The sequence below is a fragment of the Lactuca sativa genome, chromosome 4 (genome assembly GCF_002870075.4).
Source record: "Lactuca sativa cultivar Salinas chromosome 4, Lsat_Salinas_v11, whole genome shotgun sequence".
Taxonomy (NCBI): domain Eukaryota; kingdom Viridiplantae; phylum Streptophyta; class Magnoliopsida; order Asterales; family Asteraceae; genus Lactuca; species Lactuca sativa.
Genome location: NC_056626.2, coordinates 273,940,778 through 273,967,358, shown reverse-complemented (window position 1 = coordinate 273,967,358; position 26,581 = coordinate 273,940,778). Strand labels below are relative to the sequence as shown.

Sequence of the window (26,581 nt, the reverse complement as noted above, 5' to 3'; positions counted from 1 at the left end):
AGGGGTCTTATAATTAAAAATAAAGTTTTGGGTGAAAATCCTATGTTAAAATAATTAAAAATGGGTTTAAAATGCAAAAATAGGCGAAATCCGAGCTGCCCAGCGAGACCCTTCGGATCTCGGCCGAGGCTCGGTTCTCTGGGCCGAAGTTCGGTCGGATGGGGCTTGGTTCGGACGCGCCAGGCTGAGTCAGAAGGCGGGAGGCGAAAGCGATGCTCGGTCCGAGAAGTAGTTGTCCGAAGCGAAGGCGAGAAGTGCAGGCGGTTGGTTCGGTCCGAAGGGAAGCCAGAACCGAGGGTACTGTAGTGAACAGTAATGAACAGTAGCTTCGGTTCGGACCTTCCTTCCAAGTTGGGTTCGGTTCGGACCTTCTTTCTAAGCTGGGTTCGGTTCGGATGAACAGTGGTTTCGGTTCAGCTCATGAACAGTACTTTCGGTTCAGCTCATGAATAGTGCTTTCGGTTCGGTTCATGAATAGTACTTTCGGTTCGGAGGGTTCGTTTCCTTAAGTCCGTTTTTCGCGTAGACTTCCGTTCTTGGGCTATTTTTCGCCAAATTCGAGGGTCGGGATGCCCCGAGTGATTATAGAAAGTCGGGGAGAGATTTCGAGAGAGATTTGAGAGAGATTCCTCGTTCTCAGAGAGATTTGGGAGAGATTTGACGTACTTGGAGAGATTTCACATACAAAGAGATACGTGAGAGAGATTTCACATACTTAGAGAGATTTGGGAGAGATTTGACATACTTGGAGAGATTTCACATACAGAGAGAGATTTGGGAGAGATTTCACATACTTAGGGAGATTTGGGAGAGATTTGACATACTTGGAGAGGTTTCACATACGGAGAGAGATTTGGGAGAGATTTCACATACTTAGGGAGATTTGGGAGAGATTTGACATACTTGGAGAGATTTCACATACAGAGAGAGATTTGGGAGAGATTTCACATACTTAGGGAGATTTGGGAGAGATTTGACATACTTGGAGAGATTTCACATACAGAGAGAGATTTGGGAGAGATTTCACATACTTAGGGAGATTTGGGAGACATTTGACATACTTGGAGAGATTTCACATACGGAGAGAGATTTGGGAGAGATTTCACATACTTAGGGAGATTTGGGAGAGATTTGACATTCTTGGAGAGATTTGGGAGAGGTTTCACATACTTAGAGATATGTGGGAGAGATTTCATTGGTGACCTTTTTGAGTGTCCGGCTACGCACTGCAAGGTCCTTAAACCCCGTTAAGCCTTGATTAGGGATCTTGCATACTCCCGGTGAGTATGTAACATTGTTTTATCGGTTTGGCTCTCCACGTACCACCGTTTTAGGTTAAGGAGATTTAGGTGAACACACTTTTCGATTTATGATCTCTCATTAGAATAGAGAGTTGTTTAGAATTTACATAACGTAACTCTAGTACTCATGGCAACTTGAGTTGACCGGTTTGACTTGTTGACTTTAGTTGACTTTGACTTGACTGAAAATTGACGATTGTCACATAGAACCCATGAGGGGTAGAGTTGCAGAGTTCAGTGGTACTTCCGAGGAAAAGCCGAGAAAGTGGAGTTATCACAGAGAGGGGGACCTATGTATTCTTCGATGCTCGAATGCTGCTTGCTTTGTGCTTTGTGGAACTCTCGATGATGGGAGTCAGCTACCAAGTGAATATGACGATATTCAGGAGGTAGATGGCTGGCATCACAGGGAGTTCTTCAGCAGCTGATAGCAAAGAAGTGGGAGGACAACGGAAGAGCCTAGGGAGTAACCCTAGCCAGATGAGTGCGCTGGTAGAGTAGAGAATTTCGCTGGGGAGCGAGCACGCGCGATGGGATTGGTGACAAATCAGGTCGAGCAGCTACTTAGGAGCTCTGGGATGGTCCGTGTGGAAAGTATGGGTAGATGTGGCAGGTAGTATGGGCCCGTACTACTGAAAGCAGAGGACCCATACTTGAAACAGGGAGTATTCTGAAGGTCCTAAGAAGCGGATTGAGGAGTGATGTTATGGTTCGAGTACCATACATCGGAGCGGATTGAAGAGTGATGTTATGGTTCGAGTACCATACATCGGAGCGGATTGAGGAGAGATGTTATGGTTCGAGTACCATACATCGGAGCAGATTGAGGAGTGATGTTATGGTTCGAGTACCATACATCGAAGCGGATTGAGGAGTGGTGTTATGGTTCGAGTACCATACGCCGGAGCATATTGAGAAGAGATGTCATGGAATGAATACCATGGTTCATAGGGAAAGATGTTTGTGGTTCTCCGGCTATCCGGTTATGATTGAGTTCAGAGAGGCGTCCCTTGAGAGGAAGATCGAGAGCCTCTCAGAGTATTTTAGTAAGGAGTCAATGAGAAGGGAGAATTTTGATCTGAGTTGAGCGATCAGTCGATAAAGGAGATGTCACCTTCTATGATCTAGGTGGTTCTGATTATGTTCATGTGCAAATATGAGAAGCATGATGTTGAGTTTTGGGTTGGGGGTAAACCCTGCAGGTCGTCATTGATGATGATTTTTCCCCCAGTGTATCAGGTAGCATGTGTGCCGCGAGGCGGTGACTTATCATGAGCAGACAGTCAGTTGGGACTGAGGTAGTCGAGGACCACACTACACCTATTCGAGTATAGTAGGATGTGTTGTGGTGGTATCAGTGGGGAGTTCAGTCGAGTTTAGCAGTGCAAAGAGTTTCCTATCTATGTTGGGTGTTGAATATGGGAGTGGGTCCCTGTTCTTGGGACGATCCCGGTGTTGGATCATTGGTTGATGAGTTGAGGTGAGAGGTACGATGATTTTGCGGTTCAGTCTATGAGCCAGGGATGTTATTGAGCAGTTGAGATGCTTAGTGCTAGATTGGTATGAGATTTGGAACGACTAGAGGCAGTCGTGATGAGAAGTTCTTGAGGAGTTCATCAGAGGTTCACAGTATATGAGGTCGATTGATTTCCTTAAGAAGGAATTATCGGGCGTTGTGTAGCACTTTCCTGGGGCAGGTGCGATTTCGCTGGTGAAAAATAGTTGTGGGTTGGTTGCGTGCTAATTGGTGATGGTTCGAACCCTAAGTGGGGGAGAACCGGGTACAGTATGTAAGAAAGCAGAGATTTGTCAGGAGCAGTTATAAGTGGAGTATAGAGATCTGCTGTAAGAAATCATGAGACCAGAGATGTCGGTGATTGAGGAAAGGGGTCAGAGTGAGTTAATGCGGGAAGTACTTGTTGAGAATGATGAATGTCTCCATGGCAGGTGTTTGGTGGTCAGTGTTGTTGCAAGTAGATAGAGAATGATTGGGCAGCCAACTCCCGGGTCAGTATGTGTATCCTTGTTTGGATTTTGAGCGGTAGAAAATGGGTTTGGAGAATTATCAGCGTATTTAGCAACGTTAGCGTTTTCTTGTATTCCAATTGAGAAATTGGATACACCGAGGTTGCAATTTGGAAAAAAAAAATGCAGATCTAATTATGGGGTTCAGAGGAAATGTATTATTGTGTCTATATGATGCTTGGGGCAGGAGATCAGTGGTTGTGGCAGGATCTTGTGATGTTTTGTTGGGGTATTCCGAGATATCTGGGTATGATATCTTTATTTCGGAGTTACTCGTGAATCTTGAATTGAATCGACTTGTGGTATATCAGGTATCTATGGATCTAGTGGGAGCCCTTCGAGTATGGGCATCTAGGGAGATTATTTGAGAGAGTGGATTTTCGCAAGGGTGGGCATTTGTTATGTTGATTGCCTCCAGAGTCTGTGATGGATATTCGAGTCGAGTATGGGTAGCCGTTGATGATAGTCTTCGGAGCACGAGCTAGTGGAGTCAGAGGGTGTTGTGATACTGCGGGGAGCCGTAGTACTCATTAGTCAGAGGGTGTTGTGATACTGCGGGGAGCCGTAGTACTCACTAGTCAGAGGGTGTTGTGATACTGCGGGGAGCCGTAGTACTCACTAGTCAGAGGGTGTTGTGATACTGCGGGGAGCCGTAGTACTCACTATTCTGAGGGTGTTGTGATACTGCATGGAGCCGTAGTACTCACTAGCCAGAGGGTGTTGTGATACTGCGGGGAGCCGCAGTACTCACTAGATGGCAAGAGAATGTGATGATGGAATGTTTTCCGAACAATGTATGATGTGGAAGAGTTTTGGGTTTGAGTAGCCCTAGTATTGACTTTTTGGAGCCTGGATGTTGAATCGGGGGCGAGACTGGGGTCTCCGTCTCTGTCGGGAGATGCGGTGAGATGCGCAAGGGATATGCGCAGCAGAAACCAGAGATCAGAGTTGAGACGATCCTTGGTTGGATCGTATTTTCTCGCATGAGGAAAAGAGGATTTCGTGACTTGCGTGTCACTGGGCAGTGATAGTGGTCACGGGGAAAAGGTTAGTGAGATGTTTGGATCATGTTATGGGAGACCTTTGGAGGCTCAGCTGTGGAGTCAAAAGCTTACTTGGTGTTCAGTCTCGAAGAGGGATATGAGAAATGAGCTAGAGCTTATCAGGAGGTTGTCTGAGGACACTTCAGAGCGAGTGAGCGATTCAGACGCTCGAAGTCATGCTTCGGGCATGTGTATTAGATTTCGGAGGTAGCTGCGGCACGTAATTATCCTTGGTCGAGTTGTCCTATATTAACAGCCATCATTAGTGCATTGGTATGCCGCCCTTTGAGCTGTTGTATAGGAGGAGGTGTCGGACCCTCATTTGTTGAGGAGAGGTAACGCATGGACCCGAGAGTCCTTGCGAGCAGATCCAGAGCATGTGCGATACATGGAGTAGTGGCAAGGTTGTCAAGTGGATTTCCCTAGGTAAGGGAAGAGAAAGGTATGTAACCCCCGGGGGGGAAGTGTTGGTTCACGGAAGTGAAGGTCGTAGTGCGAATGGATGATTTAGAGTATGAGGGTTGAACGCGGTGTCTGTTACAGTGGTATGGAATGACATCATGATGGGATGTCTGTTGAGGACGCGGAAGGGATTCCGCAGGTGTAGAGCCAGGAGGCTCGGAAGGGATCCAGTGAGAGAATCCTGGACTCTCAGTGTGATTCTGATCAGGGTATTGGGTATGTATCAGTGGTTCATCCTGGGGGGGTGTTTGAGGATATCATCAGTGTATCGGGTTTTCCAACCTGAGGGTGTTGGAGCTAGTTCAGCATGTGTATGTGATTGCAAGAGGAGAACTCGTGAGAGTTGCTCTGAGAGTGAGAATGGGTCTCTCAGTCGTTCCGGAATGGATAGAGTGGGATTGGATCGGAGATCCGGTGGTTCATGGTTTCCTAACCCTTATGGGTCGAGTGATCGTTGAGATTTAGAGCAGAGTTGCATTTTGGGCAATTCTCGGTTATTGAGAGTGATGATCAGGGGTACAGTCGATGCCCGGTTCGAGACGGTGATCAAGACACCGTGAAGGAGGGGAAAGTATGTTCGAGTTTCGATATGTATGCCTTGAGAGACCTGGGCCGGTTAAGGCCAGGTGGAGCGTTGTGGGAGTATCCTTGGAGTTCAGTTGCTGTAGGCTTCGAGGGCGAAGCCTAATATAAGTGGGGGAGAATTGTAACATCCCGAAATATCAGGAGTAGAGTTGAAGGGAAAATAGGGGTAAGTTGTGAAATAGTGACTCGGCGAGTCCAAGGATGGACTCGGCGAGTAGGGTCGCGACTGGGTTGCGTGTTAAGTAGCCGACTCAGCGAGTCAGTAAGGAGGACTCGGCGAGTAGGCGCTGAGTGGAGAAAAACCTAATTCCTGGGGTTGAGCCCTATATAAGGAACATATCAGCCCACTCTCAGCCTCATTATTCATCCCCAAACCCAGAAACCCTTAGCCTTCGTGTGGGAGTGATTATATCTCAATTAGGAGCTTGAAGGAGATGATTATTGAAGGAATCTTGAGAGATTGAAGGCTTGGAGCAAGGGGCTTTGCTTGGATTCGAATTACATTGCAGTTGGGGCGTCCATTGGAGGTAATATCTCGTTCTTGGACTGATTGTATGTTGTTTATTCATTTTGGGGTTTATGGGAACTTGTCTATGGTTGTAATTGGAAGTCTAGAGGTTAGATCTGAGGTTGCTACCTCAGATCTGGAATGAAGAAGAATCAGAGAGCATGAAAGTCCCTGTGTTGGAGTGTTTAGTGAAGCTATCATGTCCCAAACCCTAGCTCTAAAGTGAATAAGGCCTAGATCTCTTTGGATTCACGTAAAGTTTGCCACTTTACGTGATGGATGAGTTGTAGGAGGCTAGATCTATGTTTTGGATCAATTGCATGGCCTGGAGTGTTTCTGAATGGATTCAGACCGGTGGTACTCGGTGAGTCACATGAGTGGACTCGACGAGTTGCTTGAAGATGAGCTGGGACTCGACGAGTTGGAAGAACAACTCGGCGAGTTGGATGAAGATTGCCTGGAACTCGGCGAGTTGTATGAACAACTCGGCGAGTAGGATGAAGGAAGCCCAAGGCTCGGCGAGTCTGTTCTTGGACTCGGCGAGTCTTGTCGAAGAGTCCCAATATTTTCTGGTTGAGTCGAGAATCGGCGAGTCAAGGGATGACTCGGTGAGTTGTGTGCGAGAGGACTCAGAGTTGTGGGACTCGGCGAGTCTCGGGGTGACTCGACGAGTTGAGTCGTGGATTGAGTGAAGTTCTGAGTATGGGAACTCGGCGATTCATAGGGTTGACTCGGCGAGTAGGGCCAGTCAGGGGTTGGCTTTGACCTTGTCCTTGACCAAGGGTTGATCGCTAGCTTAGAGTTTGGTCAGCAATGTGGCCTTTGGGCTGAGTGAGGGGTAAAATAGTCTTTTACCCTTAAGAGGGTGCCATGAGAGGGTTGATTCTAGTCTCGAGAGTTATATTCATGAGAGTGTTTGCCTTACGTGTTAGGCAGTGGCGAGTTCGAGATTCAAGTGTGGGGATATCTGCTTTCTGCTTGCCAGGTGAGTATTCTCACTATACTTTACCTTGAGTAGGTAACCAGAGTTATGTGACAAAGTATTTGTATGCTATGTATGTTATGTGTTGTACTGCATTATTTCTATGTGATTTATGTTGTGCATGTTTACAGAGTTGGAACCGGAGGGTTCCCAGAGTTAGAACCGGAAGGTTCACAGAGTTAGAACCAGAGGGTTCACAGAGCAGGGTCCACGGACCCACAGAGTTATAGCCTCGAGTGGCTAATATGTGTTATGTGTGGTATTTTGGGGAACTCACTAAGCTTCGTGCTTACAGTGTTTTGTGTTATGTGTTTCAGGTTTCTCAGGTTCATGGGACGGCACCGGCTTGATTGTACACACCAGAGAAAGAGTCATGTTTTGGAGGATCCTGGTTTTCTATGCAAGTGAAAAAGGAGTTATGTTTTGTAATTCGTTTATAAATGAGATTTTAAACAAGTGTTTCTAAGAATTTAACGATTATTTTAAATGAAAAATTGTTTTGAAATTTACGGTGTTACAATGTGTTTTTTTAATTATCTTTTATTATTGATTTATGTTTTTATTTTAAAATTTGTTATTGTGGATGGTTTGTTTTAGATGTAAGCATTGCAATGGTAATAGTAAGCATGTTTAGTTAACTTCTGCTCTTTGTTTTTTTGTGTTGATTTTGCTTATTGTTTGTGCCCCTTGGTTATAAGTTTGTTATACATCAATGATTATCAATTTGTTTATGCACATTAGTCTAGTTTGGGTGTAAAACAATGCAACGTTAATAGATTTGTGTTTCTTTTGAGTATCACATTTTAACAAACATTAATGTTTTGTTTCCATCTTCGTATAATAATTGGAGTTCCACTTGAGCATATGACCATGATTGAAATCACACCTAAGAAGTTGAGGTTGAGCTAGAATTTTAGAATAAGAGGATTTAAATCATAATAAAATATTTAAATATATTCATATCTAAATAACGTAGGTCTATAAGATGGCTCTTCCATATTACTATTTTTTTTTCAAGTTGTGGACGTGTATTATGCATAATTTCCCTAATACTATCACTAACAAGGTGATAATACAGAGGGATAATGACTTAAAATGGTAATGTATTTTTCGATTTGTACACATTTGGTCACTGAGTTTTTTCTTCGTCCGCATTTACCCCTTCAAATTGTAAACTGTACACATTCAGTCCTTATGACCGCCTACTCCAGGTTAGCCGGTAAAAATGACTTAATATGGTAATATATTTCTCACTTTGTACACATTTAGTCCTTCATATATTTTTTTTGCAAAATAAGTCATTTTTATTTTTATACTCATTCAGTACTTATGAATGATTTCTTTAGGTTTTTCTCACGAAATCTCACGTGGGACATTCATTAATGAAGTGTTTGGGCCTTTTGATATAAGTTCATCGCGATCTCGACTACTTGGTTGCTTAGGTCATGTGTTCTGAACGCCATAACTTCTTCATACGATCTTGGATTTTAACGATCTTTATTTACATGCGAACGATCTTTATATCCATGCGTTCGTATTTTAGTCTACTACAACTTTAATTTATATTACTCCCATTAAAAAGTAATATATTTTTACTTACGATTTTTATATCCATACACAGGGGCAGATTTAGTTTGGTCCTGGTTTTGCACCGGCAACACCTGTTTTTTCTGTCCGCGGTGGAAATTTTTTTTACATTTATACTTATTTTTCATGTATCAATAACGTCTATTTCATCTCGACATCACCTACTATGTATTTCTGCGCCTGCCCCTGTCCATACGTTTTTTTATGAATGCATGTATGGATGTTTTTTATAAAATCGTAAATAAAAATATTACATTTTAATAGGAGTAATCTTACTGAAAAAATGAACACTTGGATATAAAGATCGTTAAAATATGATATCGTATAACGAAGTTACGACGTTCAAAATACAAGACTTAAGCCAAACCACAAGACATATGCAATCAAGTTGTAACGCCCGTGGATCCGAGCTAGTCAATTTAGAAACAATAAGCGTCAAAAATGACTTTTTGATAGAAGATTATTTATAATGAATAATCTTAAATAAGTTTTAGTATATGTTACAAGGATTCCGTCCATATAAAGAACGCCGAAATCCGAGTTATAACGAAGAAGTTATGACATGTCGAAGTTTCGCGACAAAACCGGCACGCCGCTGAATGACGTAAAAAGTGAACTTACGATAGAGTGATGTTTAGCCTTAGCGATTTAAACGAACGTCGTAGAATACGTTAAACCGAGAGCGTGCCTAAAAAGAACGTCCAAATCTTACTTCGTATGAGGAAGTTATGATTTTTCGAAGTTTCGGCTTAGCAGTGTACAGCCCGAAATTCGAATATTAGATCGAGCGGTTTTTAGCCGACACAGCCTAAACGAGAATCGAAGATCTCGTTAATAGTAGCGTAACGATAAAAAGACAGACGAAAACGAAGTTTAGATGAAGGAGTTATGAATTTCGAATGGAGTTTTCCTGTCTCGACCTACTAAAAATAATATATTAAAAATAAATTCAAAATTAGCCAACGAAGTCTAAACGAGAGTTGTAGAGCATAATCTCACCTACATGTGCATATAAAGAACGATGAAAATGGAGTTCGTATGCGAAAGTTATGAATTTCTGAACTTCGGGGCACGAAATCCGATCCTGTGTCAAAACTCACGACGTGAACACTGTGTTCACGGCGTGAACTCAAAAAAACGTCACCTGGACTCTGTCAGACCCCACTTGTGATGATGCATGCAGTGACGATCAAGCCCCACTACGTGAGCACTTAAAACTCACGACATGAGACCTGAAAATGGCCCTATAAATAGAAATCGAGGGTCAGCCGAGTTTGGGTTGCTCCAGCTCCTCTCTCTCACTCCCGATACCCTCTATAGCCATCCTGAAGTACCGCTGAAGCCCCGGTTTCATCCCGAGACCCGAATCAAGTCCCGAAATCCGAAGATCCCGAGAAGAAAAGAGTTTCCAAGCCGAAGCTCTGCCCGCGAGAAGCCCGGTGTGTGAAGTGATCCCGATTTCACCGAAGAGCTGCTACTCTTAGAGCCGTAGTGTTGTCCGATCATCTTCTGATCAGGTGAGTGTATAGTCCCTTTCATAAACACGATTTTAATACAAGTATTGTTTGAATGTATTAAGTATATGTTTGGTGTGAGTGTGTAGTTACTTTCTTCTAACACATAGATATGAAGTATTTGCTATGAAATACGTGCTATGTGTTTATACATTGTTTTTTACTTGAGATGGATGTTGAATGAATGTTTTCTACGAGTTTTTAAATAGTTTTAAACTGTATATGTAATTTATATCTACAAATATGTTGGGTAGAACATGGGTAGATGAAATAGTTGGTGTGTGATAAAATAATGTGATAAGAGGTAGGTGAGGATATAATGGTGATGTAATTAGGTGATGATAGATAGGTGATGAATTACGAGTCCAAGCGATGTTGTGGCTGCGTATTCATGCGATGATAGTCTAACCCTTATTATGAATTACGAGTCCAGGCGATGTTGTGGCTGCGTATTCATGCGATGATAGTCTAACCCTTATTATGATTTACGAGTCCAGGCGATGCTGTGGCTGCGTAATCATGCGATGATACCCTAACCCTTACTATACACATATTGAGGGAGTGATCCCCGATTTAGTATTGTCTATGCGATGTAGGTGATGATCCTTATAAGGAAATAAGATGTAAGGAGATGAAAGGTAAATATGATATAGGAGATGACCCTTAGGATAATATCTTTAGGGAATATTAAACAAAGATAATGGGGATGGGTAATTGGGTTGATTGTTTGATGATTGAATATAATAATTATATTATTGTGGGTTGAAAACCCTATATGCTCACCAGGCTCCCAAGCCTGACCCACTCAGTTTTCTTTACATTATAGGTAATGACACAAGAGTATAAGTTGGTGGACTTGACGAGAGATTTTGGATTATAGATCGGTAGTTATAAATAACTGTTGTACGGTCTATTTTATACTGTTTATGCTTTTGGTCTGTATCGGAACATGACATCCCGAGATTTTGTTATTTAATGAAAAATGCATTTCTTTAAGAAATGCTTTGATAAATTTTATTTTATCATATTTTATTTTGGGAACAAATTCTGCAACTCTTTTAATCAAATGATTACTCTGATTTTATAAAACAAAGCATAAACAAATCGGTCTTTTCTGGCCGTGAAATTGGGGATGTCACACAAGCTGTAACACCGTAAATTTTCAAACAATTTTTTTTCATTAAAATTCTCGTAGTTCTCATAACACGTTTCACAAAATACCTCATTTATTTACTTTACAAAATCATAACCTCATAACTGTTTAATTAAAATCCAGGATCCTCAAGCATAACTCTTTCACTGGTGTGTACAATCAAGTCGGTGCTTTCCCGCGATCCTGAGAAAACCTGAAACACATAACACATAACACGGTAAGCACGAAGCTTAGTGAGTTCCCCAAAATACAACACACATCTCATTAGCCACTCGAGGCTAACTCGAAATGACCCTCCGGTCAATGTGTTTTAGTGGAGACCCTCCGGTCCCACTACTCGGGTGGACCCTCCGGTCCTAACTCAGCAAAACACATCATAATCACAAAGCATGTTGTATAATAAATATCACCTAACTCAGCGTAAACATATATAACAACATTTACACTAAATAATATAATAACATAAGTCACAAAGACAATATGCACAATATTCATTATCACATAATAACAATGAGGCCCTTTGGTCAATAATGAGGACCCTCTGGTCCAATATCTCTATGAAGACCTTCCGGTCACATAGTAACTACTACTCAGATGTATAGTGAGAAGACTCACCTCATAAGTTGGCCAGTATAATCTCGTACATGGGATCTCAGACTAGCCTCCGCCTAACACATAGAATAATTATCTCTAATTAATACTCTAATCATACTCAAATATACCAAAGGCTATTCTTTCTCTCTCTCTCTCTCTCTCTCTCTCTCTCTCTCTAACTCTTGAAGTGGATAAAAGACCATTTTACCCCTCTATGGTCTCCATTACTCATGGTTGACCCAACCCTAAAGTCAACCAAACTCAAACTCGAGTTAACGGTCCATGTTTGACCCGACTCGCCGAGTGCACTCTTGTGACTCGTCGAGTCCACTCGTTTCCTCAGAAGTCTTGTCGAAGTCCAGCTCAGCTCGTCGAGTTGACCCCCAACTCGCCGAATTGTCGCATGATTCTGCTTAATCGGGAAAACCCTAACCGACTCGTCGAGTCAGCCCCTTGACTCGGTGAGCCCATTCAGACTCTCATCTTATTCAGACGATTCCAAAGAAGGGAACCCACCCAAACTTTAGATTTATACTCCCTAAGCTCCCTTATCACGCAAAGTCACAGGCTTTACGTTCATACATGGCATTAAGAGCTCAAAATGTCAAATCTCACCTCAACAATGGTTTCTCACTCAAATCACTCATTATGGTTGAATAAAGCAGGGACATCTGGACTCTAAGGTCCTCATATGGTCCAGATCTGAAGTCCATCTCTCTCTCTCTCTCTCTCTCTCTCTCTCTATATATGATCATGAATCAATCAAGGTCCTCATGTTTTAGGGAAGAAGAAGCCCTAGGATTCAACAAACAAAAGATCTACTTAAAGAATTGAGAATGGTGAAGTTGGATACCTCATTTAGATGTTCTGGATTGCTATAGCCTCAGATCTAACCACACCTTCTTGATCCTTTGCTTAAGATCCTTCCTTCCTCTTCACCAAATGCACCAACGCTCACAATAAGTTAATCACACACTCTCGTTGCTTAAGGGGACGCTTAGGGTTTGCTCTCAGGGAAAGGATAGTCGCAATGAGGCTATAAGTGCCTTTAAATAGGCCAGAGGCCCAAGAATTTAGGGTTTCCATCGGCAGCGCTGACTCGTCGAGTCGGCTCACTAATCCACGTCACCGAATCGCAACTCTACTCGTCAAGTTGAGGCACCAACTCGTCGAGTCGCCCAGGCAACCTCATTATCACATAAAGAAATGTTATACCTCGAAACCAAGATGTTACACAAACAGTCGAGATCGCGTTTGACATAAGCATCAACAACCCAAAACACCTCATCATTGATTGTCCCACATAAGATGTCTTGAAAAAACCTAAGGAAATAATTCATAAGTATTAAATGAGTACAAAAAATGACTTATTTTGAAACAAAAAAAATATTAAAGACTAAATATATACAAAAATATTAAGGACTAAAAATGTACAAAATGAAAAATATATTACCCTATTAAGTCATTTTTCCCGGCTAACCTGGAATAACTGGTCACAGTGACTGAATGTGTATAGTTTAACAAGTTGAAGAGGTAAATATGGACGAAAAAAAAAAATCATTGACCAAATGTGTACAAATCGAAAAATACATTACCCTTTTAAGTCATTATCCCTAATACAGAACAGTTAAAAATTTAGAATGTATAAAAAAAAATTACCTTTTCGAGGCTTTGAGTGTAGAAGCCAAGGTAATTAATATGTATTGTGTATCGGCTTCATTACTTATCGATATTGGGATTTTTAGTTGCAATTTCATATAAAATTAGAATTAAAATGGTAGGTCTGCCATTACTAAGAACGGATGAAGATGCATAGGGAAAGAAGATGCATTGACGAAGACGATGCACGAGGTCTTCTATATGAGCTAATGACCAATAACTTAAACAGTACATATTGTATACGTATTTTTAAATTTTCATGATTCTTTTCTTTTTATTTAGTTTGTTAAATTATGAAATGCATTTTTCTTTTTTGACATTTTTTGTATATTATAAACTTTTATAGATTAATACTATAATTTTTTGTTTTTATCGATTTTTCAGTAATACTTGATATGTAGTGTTTGTAAGTCTATTATTTTTATAGATTTGATTATGTTATTATTTATGTTCACCAAATGAGGTTTTTTTTATCACCTGTTTTTGAAACCCTTACTTACCATAAAGCATTGAACAAGGAAAAACAAAGAGAAGCCAAGCCAAGCCGGTCCAAGAAGGCCAAGCAAATACAAACTCCACCAATTTGAATGAAGAAAAATAACAGTCCAAAACGCTTGCGTAAAATAGCATCCAACTATCTACGATCAATAAAACCACAAAGAAAGAAAAAATGTACACCACGCTTAATACAGCATGCCAGCCAGGTAGGTAGGTAGGTGTGTGTGAGGTGGTGTCTGGGTGTTGAGATGGAAAATAAAATACACAAATGATTTATGTATGTATGTATGTATGGCCATCTTCAGTTCACCACCCAAAAACAGTGTACGCCTCTAGTATGTATATCTACAACTCCCTCCACTCCGTAATAAGTAGACACAAACAAACAAAGGCGCTTATATGATTATCATCCACATCACTCACTCTGCCTCTGCCTCTGCCTCTTGTCCAATCAGCATATATCTTCTACTCTCTTCTGACCTGTGGCGAAACAACTTTGCTATCTTTCGCCTTTCACAGTCCTGTTTGTTTGTTGTAAGGTTAACTAATATTAATATTCATCAGCTTAAAAATATTTCCTAAAATAGCAGCAACCAACATTTTTATCTGTTTCTCTTTGTTGAAAAATAAACATATATAAAGTCCGTTGTTAAAGTCAAAAAGAAACACCACCCAACAACACATGGAAAACAACCAAAATGTCAATACTTTTCTTTCCTTTATTTGTGTGTTATAGCACCCCTTCCCTACTGTCATTTCATTCTATTTCAACATTGCACTTCCACTATCTATTTATTTTTTATCAAGGAAAAATTTTAAGCAATTATAGCATTGTACTTTGATTTTTTTTTCCGATTAAGACATTATTATACTATGTAAAAGTCTATCCAATTATAGAAAAGAAAAATGCTGTGGATTTGAATGAGTAAAGTGGGTAGATTTGATAGAAAGAAAGAAAGGAATGAAATTAGGTTGGTGCATATTTAATAGTAATAATATTATATGATAAGCATTAAGCACTAAGGCTAAGATCTAACCTTGAACATGGTAAAGTAAAAGGGGGTGGTGGGGTTGATCCGTCTTAGCTTGTGGTATGTATATGCAAAGCTCAACTGATCACGAGGTGTGAACCTTTCAACCTCGTTAAACCAGAGGCACGAGAACAAGTTTGACATTGGCGTGTGTTCCCTTACAATAAAAGAACCTTCTGGTACATCTGAAAAAAAGTATATATATTATTTTATTTGACTAATGCCAAAACCACAACCTACTTTCGTCATTTACCCACTTCGCTGTCTATTTAACTATTACACTTTTTGACCGTTTGAAAAATACTGTGAGAAAATGTAGAAAAGCACCACACTTTCACCCTTTTTATCGGTTTAGCAACTCAACTATTACTTTTTATCGATTTAAAAAAGTTATCATAATAATTTTGTAGTAAAAGTAATAGTCGAGCGGCTAAATCAATAAAATAGGAAAGTGAGTGAGATTCAGAAAACCATTATGCCTGTTTTGATTGCTTCAGACAACAATTTTTCTGGTTATCTGGGACAAAATAAATAATATAAACATTTTATCACTATTTTTGTTATCAAAGAAACTTGATATACAAAAACAACAGGCTAAATGAATAAAATAGTAAAAGTAGATTGTGATTGTGATGGGTAAATGAGGAAAATATTTAGAAAGAGAAGAGAAGACGTACTGCTTGGGAGAAGCTTTTGAGAATCGAATGGATTGAATCTTGTTAAGCCATCTGCTTGGTAGAAGGCAAATTGTTGATCGATGATGGTGTGATTGTACTTGTTGAGCTTCTTATTTTGAGCAACTTCCTCCCAGACACAATGGCGATCATAATGATTTGAAATAGCATACTCATGCCCTTTTCGCCACAAGAAATATTCCAATACCAGTAAAGGGTCCAGTTGGAGCCGCAGCTTGCTATCCAACCAAATTGAGTACCTGAAATTTCACAACACAACAACCTCCTTTCATAATCATTTCTCTATATTACACCATACTAGTGTACTAACAATGTTATATATATATATATATATATATATATATATATATATATATATATATATATATATATATATATATATATATATATATATATATATATATATATATATAACCAATCGCCTCACTTTTATTTATTTAAACTAAAGCTTTTGGTTCAGTAGCACTGAAGCAGTTGCTAAGAGTGTCTTTGCTTGCAGAAAATTTTCTAGTTTTCCATGAATATTTTGAAAACGCGTTTGGTTGATTCGGTTTTCAAAAAATTTCCAAGAAAATGAAAATTTTCTGTCTTCTAAATTTCCAAGATGGAAAATGAAAACTCCACCAAACGCGTTTTCTAAAATTTTCATTGAAAACTCAACTTTATTTTCTGAAAACATTTTCTTGGAAAATGAAAACAGTTTTCTACAACCAAACGCACCCTAAGCTTTTGGTGGCGAATTTCCCAAACCAAACAACAAAACCTATGTATAGTCTATGTATGGATTTGGGACCTCTACTGAAATTGCTTACAATAATACCACACCACAGTCAATCAGTCAATGAATGTAAACCTTACAAGAAGCTTCTATCACCAAATTACAAAAGAGGATAAGGTTAAGCACGAGCATCAATGACAACATGATGTAATATTTGTGTATGTAAATGAAATTTAGGTATTAAAAGGTGTTTGATATTTTGATAAGCCCCTGACTTTACTGATTCATAGCAAGAGGGTAGAAAGGGCAATTGGGTAACTTTTTGCCTGGTTGTGCTGGAATGAAATGATCCAAGGGGTATTTCAGTCTTTTATTTATTTATTTTCCTATATGTTGGTCTGCAGCCAATTTTTGAATGGAAACAATGTTAGTGGGGACAGCACCTGATTATGTTGGTTGTTATTTCCTTTTGTCTTGTCTCTAGTGGTAAGTATATAGTCCTTTTGTTATAGAATTGGTATGAACTAGAACTTTGTTCTTTTGGAGAGCCCCTTTCCTCTCGAATGATTGGGAATTATCTTAATATTATCAAGTATTTTTGTTAGTATGTCTAGAGTATACGATAGATTCAACAAGGGTCTATCATATTTTTGTTTCTATGTTTAGCTGATTGAACAATCAATGATTTATTTTTATTACTTACTGGTTGGATCTCTCCCAAAGAACTAGTTACTGATTACAACAACAAATTAATGGAGCGACTCCGGAAATGACTAATCTACCCTTACCATGGCATTTATTAAGGAAATGTTGTCCCTCATCTTATTCATTTCTAGAACAGGTCTTGGAAGCAACCTTCATCATGCTTGCCCACAGCAATGAGGATGAGAAAGAAAATTATGGGGAATTAGAGACCCTCCACAATTACACCAATACTCAGCTGCAGAGCCCAGATTTCCACCTTGAAGACAAGGTGCTTGTTTGTTTGGGAGGGGAGTAATGACATGGCTCCCCAACTCATCAAGGTTATCGACTATGTAGTAATTATATTCAATTTATTTTAGGTACTGTTGTATTTAAAATCAGGATATCTATTAGTATTTTTTTTAAGACAAAACTGCACAAACGGTCCCTGTGGTTTGCTCATAATTGCCACTTTGGTCCAAAAAAGTTTGGACTAGCACCAGAGGTCCAAATTTTTCATTTTATTGCGAGTTTGGTCCGATTTGCTTTAAACTTTTTTATATAAAGACGATTTTGCCCTTGCTTTTTTTAGTTTTTTATTAATTTAAATCTCTCTCTCTCTCTCTCTCTCTCTCTCTCTCTCTCTCTCTCTCTCTCTCTCCCTCCCTCCCTCCCTCCCTCCCTCTCTCTGTGTATATATATATATATACTTAAATATTCTTTTTCTTTTATTTAATTATAAATGTTAAACAAATCAAGACTGTGTAATTGGATTTATGCTTCGATGGTTGTTTACAGGAATAAAAAAGATGAAAGAAAGTTTGATGACTAGATATGAAGAGGAGGAGGGGTTTCAGATCGACAGATCTGAAGAAAGATTTCAGACTTCACTGGCTCAGATCTGATCTGTTCTTGTCTGAGGAGGAGATCAGAGACATGAGCTCAAGACTGAAGACTATCGTCAGAGAGATGAAGTAGAGAAGCAGATTTCGATTCAGGGTTTTTTCCTCTGTCGTTTCGTCTTCAGATCACCGTCTGTGTGTTCAGATGAAGAGCCCAAGAACCCACGAACTCGATCTGATTTCGTTTTCACGATTTTGTTTTCTTCTTTCTCCCTTATTCGATCTGCCCTCTATTTCGTCTTCTGATACCGTGGTACTGGAGGAGTGGAGGGTGTGGTTGGGGTGGGTTTTTCGGTGACACTGAAAATCGAGCCACAGATGGTGAAGATGAACTGAGAAGGGTGTGGTGTTGATCCTGACAGTGATGAAGAACACAAATAGATATGAAAACAGATGGAGAAGACGAACATATCTAAAAACAGATGGAGAAGACTAACCTTAGATATGATTTCTCATTCTCTTTTCTCCATCTCCATTGAGAATTGATGTGTTCAACAATTTGTTCTAGGTGTTTTTTTTTGTTCATCTGGACGATTTTCAGGAAGATGGGTAATTGGAGAGAGAGAGAGTGAGTGATTTATTTTTATTTTTTATTTTTTTAAATCTGAAAATCAGAATCACAAAAAACAATTAAGAAAACAAAAAAGAAAATCATATTAACAGGGGCAAATCCGTCCTTTTGAAAAAAATCAGAATAGAATGGACTAAACAAGCAACAAAATGTAAAGTTTGGACCTCTGGTGCTAGTCCAAACTTTTTTAGACCAAAGTGGCAATTTTGAGCAAACCACGGGGACCATTTGTGCTGTTTTGTCTTTTTTTAATTTTAATATATATATATATATATATATATATATATATATATATATATATATATATATATATATATATATATATATATATATATATATATTTTGTTTGATTATGAATAAAAGTATCGAGTCTTGAACTCGGCTTTGGAGACCTACCTGTTTCTTTCTCGAATTACTAACTTAACTGTGCTACAACACCCTTATGGCATGCTTTACAACAAGTGTTTGCTTGAGATATGATGATTAGACACTCATCAAAATAAGAAGATGTTATACATAACATAACATAACATGGTTCCTTGCGATAGAACCTCTAAACGCATGAGCATAAGCATGATGAATAATGGCAGGCAAGATAAACATTTAGATAGTCAGACAACTAAAGCTGACAGGTTTAGAAAGAAGAAAACTAGTCGACTAATTTTATAATTTGATACTGCTCAACTTTAAGCTGCCAATTATCCAACAAAATAATTGAGTGATTACAACGAAAGCAATGGGTTCAAGCTTTGCAGCTAATGCCATATCAAATCAGTTGGTTACATTAGACTTGTCATATCCTTACACCATTTCTATAGTCCTCATGACACTAATCTATGTTCTTAATTTGACTCCATCTCGTGATGCCACACATAAAAGAAATTCAGATTGGAATGGGTCATTTTATCCTATCCAGGTAAAATCGTAAATCTATGTTTTTTATCATTTGGCTAAATGCCAGAAATAGCAACATACTTTCATTGATTTCTTTAATATGACATCATACATTTATACTTGTATCATCTATCAGCATTCTACTTTGAGAAATCCATGCAATTATTTTTAGCAATATCATCCGAAGACAAAGCAATTTTCACGGGTAAATTTTATGTCCTAAGAAAAAAAAAGTTAAAACCATAAGGTTTTTTGCAGAAAAGTCTCAATATTTCAGGAAATTTTTGATAAAGTCCTAAAAGTTTTTTTTGAACAGAAAAGTCTCATTATTTAGGGAAAATCACATAATCTATCATTTCCTGTTAAAATATAAAAAAGAACTTTTTCGTTAGCAAAATGTTAAATAATTGGGACTTTTCTGTTCAAAAAAAAAAAAAAAAAAAAAAAAAAAACTTTTAGGACTTTATCCCGAAATAATGGGACTTTTCTGCATAAAACCCAAAGCATAATGCTATATATATATATATATATATATATATATATATATATATATATATATATATAATTGTGTAGGTTTATCAAAGTAGAATTAAAGTCAAAGTAGAATGTTGTTGTTGTAATAGAAAGAACAGAAATAAGTAATTTTACGGACCTTGCATTATGGAAAAGACGGTGTGCCAAAAGTTTAGGTATTTTTCCTACTCTGCGCATGTCAGTGTATGGAAGATTCTTAACAACCACAATTCTCCATATACCAATGTAACTCATTCTGTCCAGCATATGTCCTTCTGAGGAAAGAGTTTGTAAAGTAATATCATCTACAAACATCACGAAACATACATTTTTCCTTGAAATCCGAGAAACCTGGAATCAGGAAACAACAAAACTCAATCCCTGCCTGCAATAACCACCTTCATATGCTGTTTATTTAATTCAAACATGCTACTCTCAAGTCTAAGTGTAAGTGTATGTTATTATTGATTAAAGAAAGAATTACATGAATAAAACCATAAGATGCCATATTATTGTAAAAGGGGGCATTCGATTTGTAGAATATTTTTTGGATGAAATTAGAATTCGGATCTCAAGGAAACATTTTATATCGTGTTTGGCTGTCAGGAAATGGATTGGAAATCGATAATAAAAACATTTTCTTAAAAAAGTTATTTATATTTAAATATTTTTGTTTATCATAAATTATATTTAGTTATAATTGTGTTTGTATATATATATATATATATATATATATATATATATATATATATATATAATGAGGGTATAAAATGAAATTATATTCTATCCACCGTCCCTTAGGAATGGTGATGTTGAATGAAATTCACAGCACATCAAAGATTGACGATATTGGAAACTAAGGCTCATGTGGTCTGTAACTGTTTTGGGGAAAGGGTTTGAAATTGGATTCTAACCTGATAATTGGTAAATATTAGCTAAAAGGGAAACAAATATCATTATATTCATGAGTTTATATAAACATTTTTGTTAGACCACGAGGGTAGGTTGATTTGTTGCTGAGTGTGGGGAATTTGATTCAATAGGTTGTTGTGACATTTGATATGGATAATTGTTTGTTTAAGGAGGGAGGGAAGGACCAACTCTGAAAGGGCTTTACAACAACCTCTTCAAGACATAAAGGTGGGATAGTGTTTAAACATTACATAACTATCCTGAGATAAGGGTAATGTTTTTGATTCAATAAGGGTAATGTTTTTGTAACTTATAAGTCTAAGTGTCCCCTCCTCCTACAACTACAAGTTGGCTTTCGGTAATAAGTTCTACATTTAGGTTTATGGCTTGATACGTGCCTAGTATCGTATCTGATGGGTTCATATTAGATAGTTTACTTGGGAATGAAGTGTAGGATCCTATGATGATGATGATGTGGCAATTGTACATGTTTCTTATTCTGTTTCATATGGTGCATCTTACTTATATATGGACTTAAATGTGGAACTATGCTTATTGTGTTGCAATGTTGGCATGTGTGGATATATTATATATATTATGTTGTAGGGAACTTGAAAAAGTTACTCACTAAGATTGTATGTGATTCACGTTTCTATTGTTCGTCCGAACAAACGGGTAAGGGAAAGGAGAAAGTTTAGCTCTTAGAAGACATGCTTAGTAGATGGCAACATTTTGTAGGCTTTTATTATTAGTGTGGGATTGGGATGTAGTAACACCCGACTATGCCATGTATAGTGTTGCCTGTTACTTTGGCATGTAATCATAGAACTTGTATATCCTCATGGGGATAAAAAAAGAAATTACATATTATGTTGTTTTAAAAATCAAAAAAATAGGTATGCTTTTATATAAAAATTTGGGTGTTTGCTACAGAAAGAGGATAATGTTATGTTTTGTGGTATTTTCCTCAAACCAAATAACACGGAAACTATACGTGTAGTTACTTATTCATATGAAACTTTGTCGTGCAATTTGGGATGTCCCATAAGCATTCCATTTTTCAAAACATATTCAACTATTGGTCCACTCCACTGACATCGTTGTAAAATATTATTGATGGCATTACTTTTTAGTTCACAAACTTCCCCACTTTAGTGTTTACGAAAACACATAGTTTATACTAGGTACCTATCTATATAATATTTCACTACTTGCATATAATAGCAACAATATCCATATGGTGCAATAAACAACTTATATACAAACTTTTTTGGAAAGGCAAAGTGTTGCAAACAAAAGAAAACTAAATGTAAAAATTATCTCTGCCTCATTTTGTGCATCATATTTGTTTCCGACAGAAGGCTATAAGGCTAACAAAGTAGAAACCCCAAATAAAGGGGCACCATTTACATTGATTGAAGAGAGTAATCAAAGAGTGACGACAAGAGCCAACTCACTCCCCAAGAAGAAGTTCTAGCACATAAAATATGGACAAAAATAAAAATTATTTTTAAAATACAACAGTTGGAGCAGATATGTTACTCCCCAATGTACTTATGTCAACAACCCTAGTTGTAAAGATAACGACTTCTTTATTGTTCAAAATATCCACCATGGACTTTAGTCAAGTAAATGATGACAGAGGGTAAAAGGGACTATATATATTTGTGTGTGTGTGCATATCTATATATAAGAATGTGATAAAATTTTGGCAACTGATTAATATTAAAGATTAAAAGAGAATACATCAAAGCATGTACCTTTTGTTATCTTTAATATACACTTCTTGGATCCCAAAGTACTTATGGCTTATAAGGAAGAAGCATAAATTTTTCAAAAGTAAGTATTTCATAAATTTCCTAGCTAACTGTATGGTAGTCATTATCATATGAGATGATATGTCCATGCTTCCTAAGTTATCTAACATTAATCGACATGTATAAAGCCCATAAATGCATGCATGAAACTTTTGTAATTAAGTGTTATCTCACTTTTGACAATGGAGCAAGTATTAGAATAAAACACATTAACCACTAGAGATAAATTTCAAATTTCTAGGGGTAAGAAAACTTCATGTTAGAAGTGACTGTTCTGCATTTGTCAAGTAAATCTAACCACCGTTTGTGTCAATGTTACATGAGTAAGGTGGTGTTTTTTATTTTTACTTGATGAACTTAAAAGGGACACAACTAAATAAGGTGAGCAATATATCGGTGTTTGTTTTTGACTTGATGCAAAAAGAAATAACTAATAAAAAAAAGTCAGGGCTTTTCCATCATGATGTCCTAAGTTATCACAATCATTTATCTTTTCCTTTTATCTCCCCCACGTATGCCGTCATTATCTGATAGAGAACGGCTCATATATCAACATATGGCTAAAGTGCAGGGTCTTAATTGTAATATCTTTTATTATCTATTTTGCACCCTATCAAGAATTGTCTGAATGAAGGATAGCATAAATAAGATAGTGATAGGAGTAGTGGATTGCATTTTGAGTCTTGGGTAGGGGTTGTCTCTTTGGAGAAACTCTCTGATTAGGGCAGGAGGATAATCATTTTGATTTCCTTTCAGATTGTTGTACGTTTATTTCATTCAGTAATCAAAAGCTTCTTAGATCTATATATATGATATATCTGATATTTTAGTTTCATTATCTGTTATTGAATTTTGGTTATCATTTATCCAAACAAACAATGGTTGATGGGGAACAAAAGCTATATAGTTATGATTCATGTAAAGACTAAGAGGATACCGTTTTCCCCATGGGTGATCTCAAACGATCGGAGTTTCCAAATATGCATGAAATGACAGCAATATGGCAAGTAGCAATATATGTTGCATCATCTTCAGCCAAGTCAAATCCTGTGCTAGGATACCCTTTAGGACCCTTCACAAACCCACAATTAAGTTTCTGATCATTTGCAACGAAAGATTGTTCCCTTTCTTCCAAACTCTGATGCCCACCAAATTTGGGCTCCCATGATTCCAACCTATTAATCTTACTTTCTATTTCCGTGTACTGCAAGGAAAATCTTGCAAACTTGAGACTTTGTGGAGGCTCCACAGCCTTCATGGTAGAGTTAAGAATTTTCATTTCACAAGCACCTGCAAGAAAAAGTCATTCATGTATCATCCATCACAAAACAAAGATTAAATGCAAGATCAGATAAGTAATTACTTACACCTACCTGAATACTTCCGCCTCTTTGACCTCTTCTTGGAAGCAATCCTCCTCTCAGAAATAGCCCTTCTTGAGGATTGCATGGAAGTAGTATCTCTCAGTTTGTCTGGATCTAAAGCATCCACAGGCAAACCATGAATTGGTACATGTACATCCTTGCCTGAAGATCCTCCAACAGAGTGGTGGTCATTATAGTCTTCAAGTCGAATGTCATGCATATCAATCTCATCAATATACTCATCATCCACAATCACATCATCTTCCTCAGAATCTGCCAGCTGATTCATGGTCTTAGCTTCCTTTTTAGACACTGAAACACCTTTTAAAGAAGCCTCATACTCTGCTTCATACATCTTCAGCTCGTTTCGCCCAGCTTCATTATACAAACCAGCTACCTTGTGATCCGATGACCTCCTTTTGTTGTTATCTTCAGAGACATATCTTTTTGATGCTATACTAGTACTAGTACTACCATTACCCACTAAATCCTCACCATAATCATCATCTCTTCTCCTATCATCCCTGTCCCAATACCGAGAGTCCCCACCATGACCAACAAAACCATTGCCATGCCCAAACTTCACTATTTTTGATCTTTCTGTACGTGTCACGTTTGCAAGGAAGTCCAAATCACTCCCAAACTCATCACCTTCTACTATGTACTCATCCTTATCTGCATCCAAGAAAAAAAAAATTAGCCATTTTCCAAAGATAAAATTTTACACCACCCTTCCCAAGCTTCATCTTCAGATGAGACCTCACTTAACAAACATGCATATAATATACACTGTGTTACAAGGAGAAAGCATCTAAAGCCCTATAAGTTAACATCTTCTATAATCTGCCATCAAGCATCTAGCTTGATGGTACCTTGTTCAGCTCATCATTCCCCTTGTATTCTCATAAAGAACAATACATCTTCTATCTGTTTTAAGTTTAAGCTTTCTACTATTTTAACCTTTTTCAGCATTTTCCCAGTAATTGTAAAAATCTAAGTTGGATTTGGTCGGATAGAAAAAAAAAAAAAAAAAAAACCAGTGAAGTTAACATCTTCTTTAGACAAGGAGTAGATACAATATTTTTGACTTTCTAGTATTTCAAGTTTTCCATCAACATTCCCAACTAATGCCACAGGTCTAAGTCCAATTAGGTAATAAATTTTGATGATTAAGATTTAAATCGAATATAAACCTCCAAGCAAAGTCGAGAGAGATACCTTTATCATCTTTAGAAAGAAAGAAGAAAGCAGAAGCAGATATGAGAAAAATGAGAGTTAGAGTAACAAGCACGAAAGCGCTGACAGAAATCCTTCGGCTCCTGAAGCGCCGATGATGACTAGTTCGCGATTGTTTGTAGTTGGGAGCGGCGGCGGCACGAATCCCAACTGAAACCTGATCGTTTCGGAGTTTGTCGAAGAAGATGCCTCCTGATTGCCTGTGCTGAGCCATTCCTGCATTGTTCGTTGGTTCCCTCTCTCACCACACCCGTATAAGTGACAACAACCGAATACCCAGGTTGAAAGTTGTGTGATTTTGGGTGGAGAAATCGTAGATCAAGAGAGATTTGGGGGTTGTTTAGTAGTTGTAGGGATTAAACATACTGATGTTTGAATCCGTTTGGCATGATTTGATTATTGTTGCTCGGGGGAAGGCAGACCTTGAGTTTTATAGGGACCATTCGTGTAATTTAGTCAAATAAATTACATTTATATGAATCGCTTATCATTTTGGTAATTTATTCCTTTTGTCCTATCTTATTTTTTTAATTTGAAAGGTTTTATTATTTGTTTTTATTACGCGTTTGGTCCTTGTCTTATTTAAAAAGACTATTTTGCCCTTAATATTTTAATTTATTTAAATAAACACACCCTCAACTCCACCCCTTCACCTTATCTTTCATACTCCATCATTTTTTCATATTTAAATAATAGTTCTTTTAGGTAAAACAAAGACCAATTGCGTAAGTTAAAAAAAATAATTTAAAGATCAAGCGTGCAAATTACCCCAAATCATAGGGACCATTCATATAATTTACTCAAATAAATATAAATATAACACAAAACCGTAAAAATGGTGATGTATAATGTATTTTTTTGTCCAAACCTAGATAATAATTAAAAAAATTAAAGAGGGTATATATATATATATATATATATATATATATATATATATATATATATATATATATATATATATATATATCAAATATTCATCCCATCCCCACCAGCTTCGTCCGCAAAAAATCCATACAAAGTCATGGAGATGAAGATAGACATAATTATCTGCAAAAAAAATATTATTATCTATAAAATAAACTCATATTTAAGCCATATATGTAAATCAGATTCAATCCAAAAGGAATAAGAAACTAGAATATTAATCCTTAAAATCAAACATGACAAACCTCAAATTAGAAGTCGAAGGAATGAATACACATAGAAAATAAAAACCCAAAAAATTCCTTTACCTGCAACTCGGTCCCGATCTCCTCAGCACCATCTTCAGTGAGAAAGAATCAATCAAAGTTTGGAACACCATTAGTGGCAGGATATATTCATCCAGAAAATC

General features: G+C 37.8%; 1 protein-coding gene and 2 long non-coding RNA genes across 4 annotated transcripts; all 3 read right to left on the bottom strand.

The window, feature by feature from the left end:
• Positions 1-11,140: 11,140 nt before the first annotated feature.
• LOC122197770 (uncharacterized) lies at positions 11,141-13,077 on the bottom strand. The gene is made up of 3 exons (XR_006191444.2): positions 12,970-13,077; positions 12,608-12,687; positions 11,141-11,353 (listed from the first exon to the last, which is right to left on the bottom strand). It is a non-coding gene; the product is annotated as an uncharacterized LOC122197770 (long non-coding RNA).
• An 816-nt stretch (positions 13,078-13,893) lies between these two features.
• On the bottom strand, positions 13,894-25,672 carry LOC111887651 (probable hexosyltransferase MUCI70). Of its 2 annotated transcripts, none has more exons than XM_023883819.3 (7): positions 25,231-25,672; positions 24,016-24,687; positions 23,586-23,938; positions 20,059-20,270; positions 15,620-15,876; positions 14,949-15,127; positions 13,894-14,432 (listed from the first exon to the last, which is right to left on the bottom strand). In XM_023883819.3, the coding sequence occupies exons 1-7, from the start codon at positions 25,460-25,462 to the stop codon at positions 14,331-14,333; spliced, it is 2,007 nt and encodes a 668-aa protein (XP_023739587.1). In that variant the 5' UTR covers positions 25,463-25,672; the 3' UTR covers positions 13,894-14,330. The 2 variants fall into 2 exon arrangements, with proteins under 2 accessions (XP_023739587.1, XP_023739588.1); XM_023883820.3 differs by having other exon boundaries at positions 24,022-24,687; positions 25,231-25,671.
• On the bottom strand, positions 17,757-19,819 carry LOC122197403 (uncharacterized). Its single transcript, XR_006190887.2, has 2 exons — positions 18,379-19,819; positions 17,757-18,296 (listed from the first exon to the last, which is right to left on the bottom strand). It is a non-coding gene; the product is annotated as an uncharacterized LOC122197403 (long non-coding RNA).
• Positions 25,673-26,581: the final 909 nt, after the last annotated feature.

Excerpts from the sequence above, each read along its gene's own strand:
- LOC111887651 (XM_023883819.3), bottom strand. The coding sequence starts at position 25,462 with ATGGCTCAGCACAGGCAATCAGGAGGCATCTTCTTCGACAAACTCCGA. Across the intron at positions 23,939-24,015 it reads GCGGAAGTATTCAGGTAGGT|GTGCTTGTGAAATGAAAATT; the intron begins GTAAGTAATTAC and ends TTTTTCTTGCAG. Across the intron at positions 14,433-14,948 it reads TTTACTTTACCATGTTCAAG|GACTGTGAAAGGCGAAAGAT; the intron begins GTTAGATCTTAG and ends ACAAACAAACAG.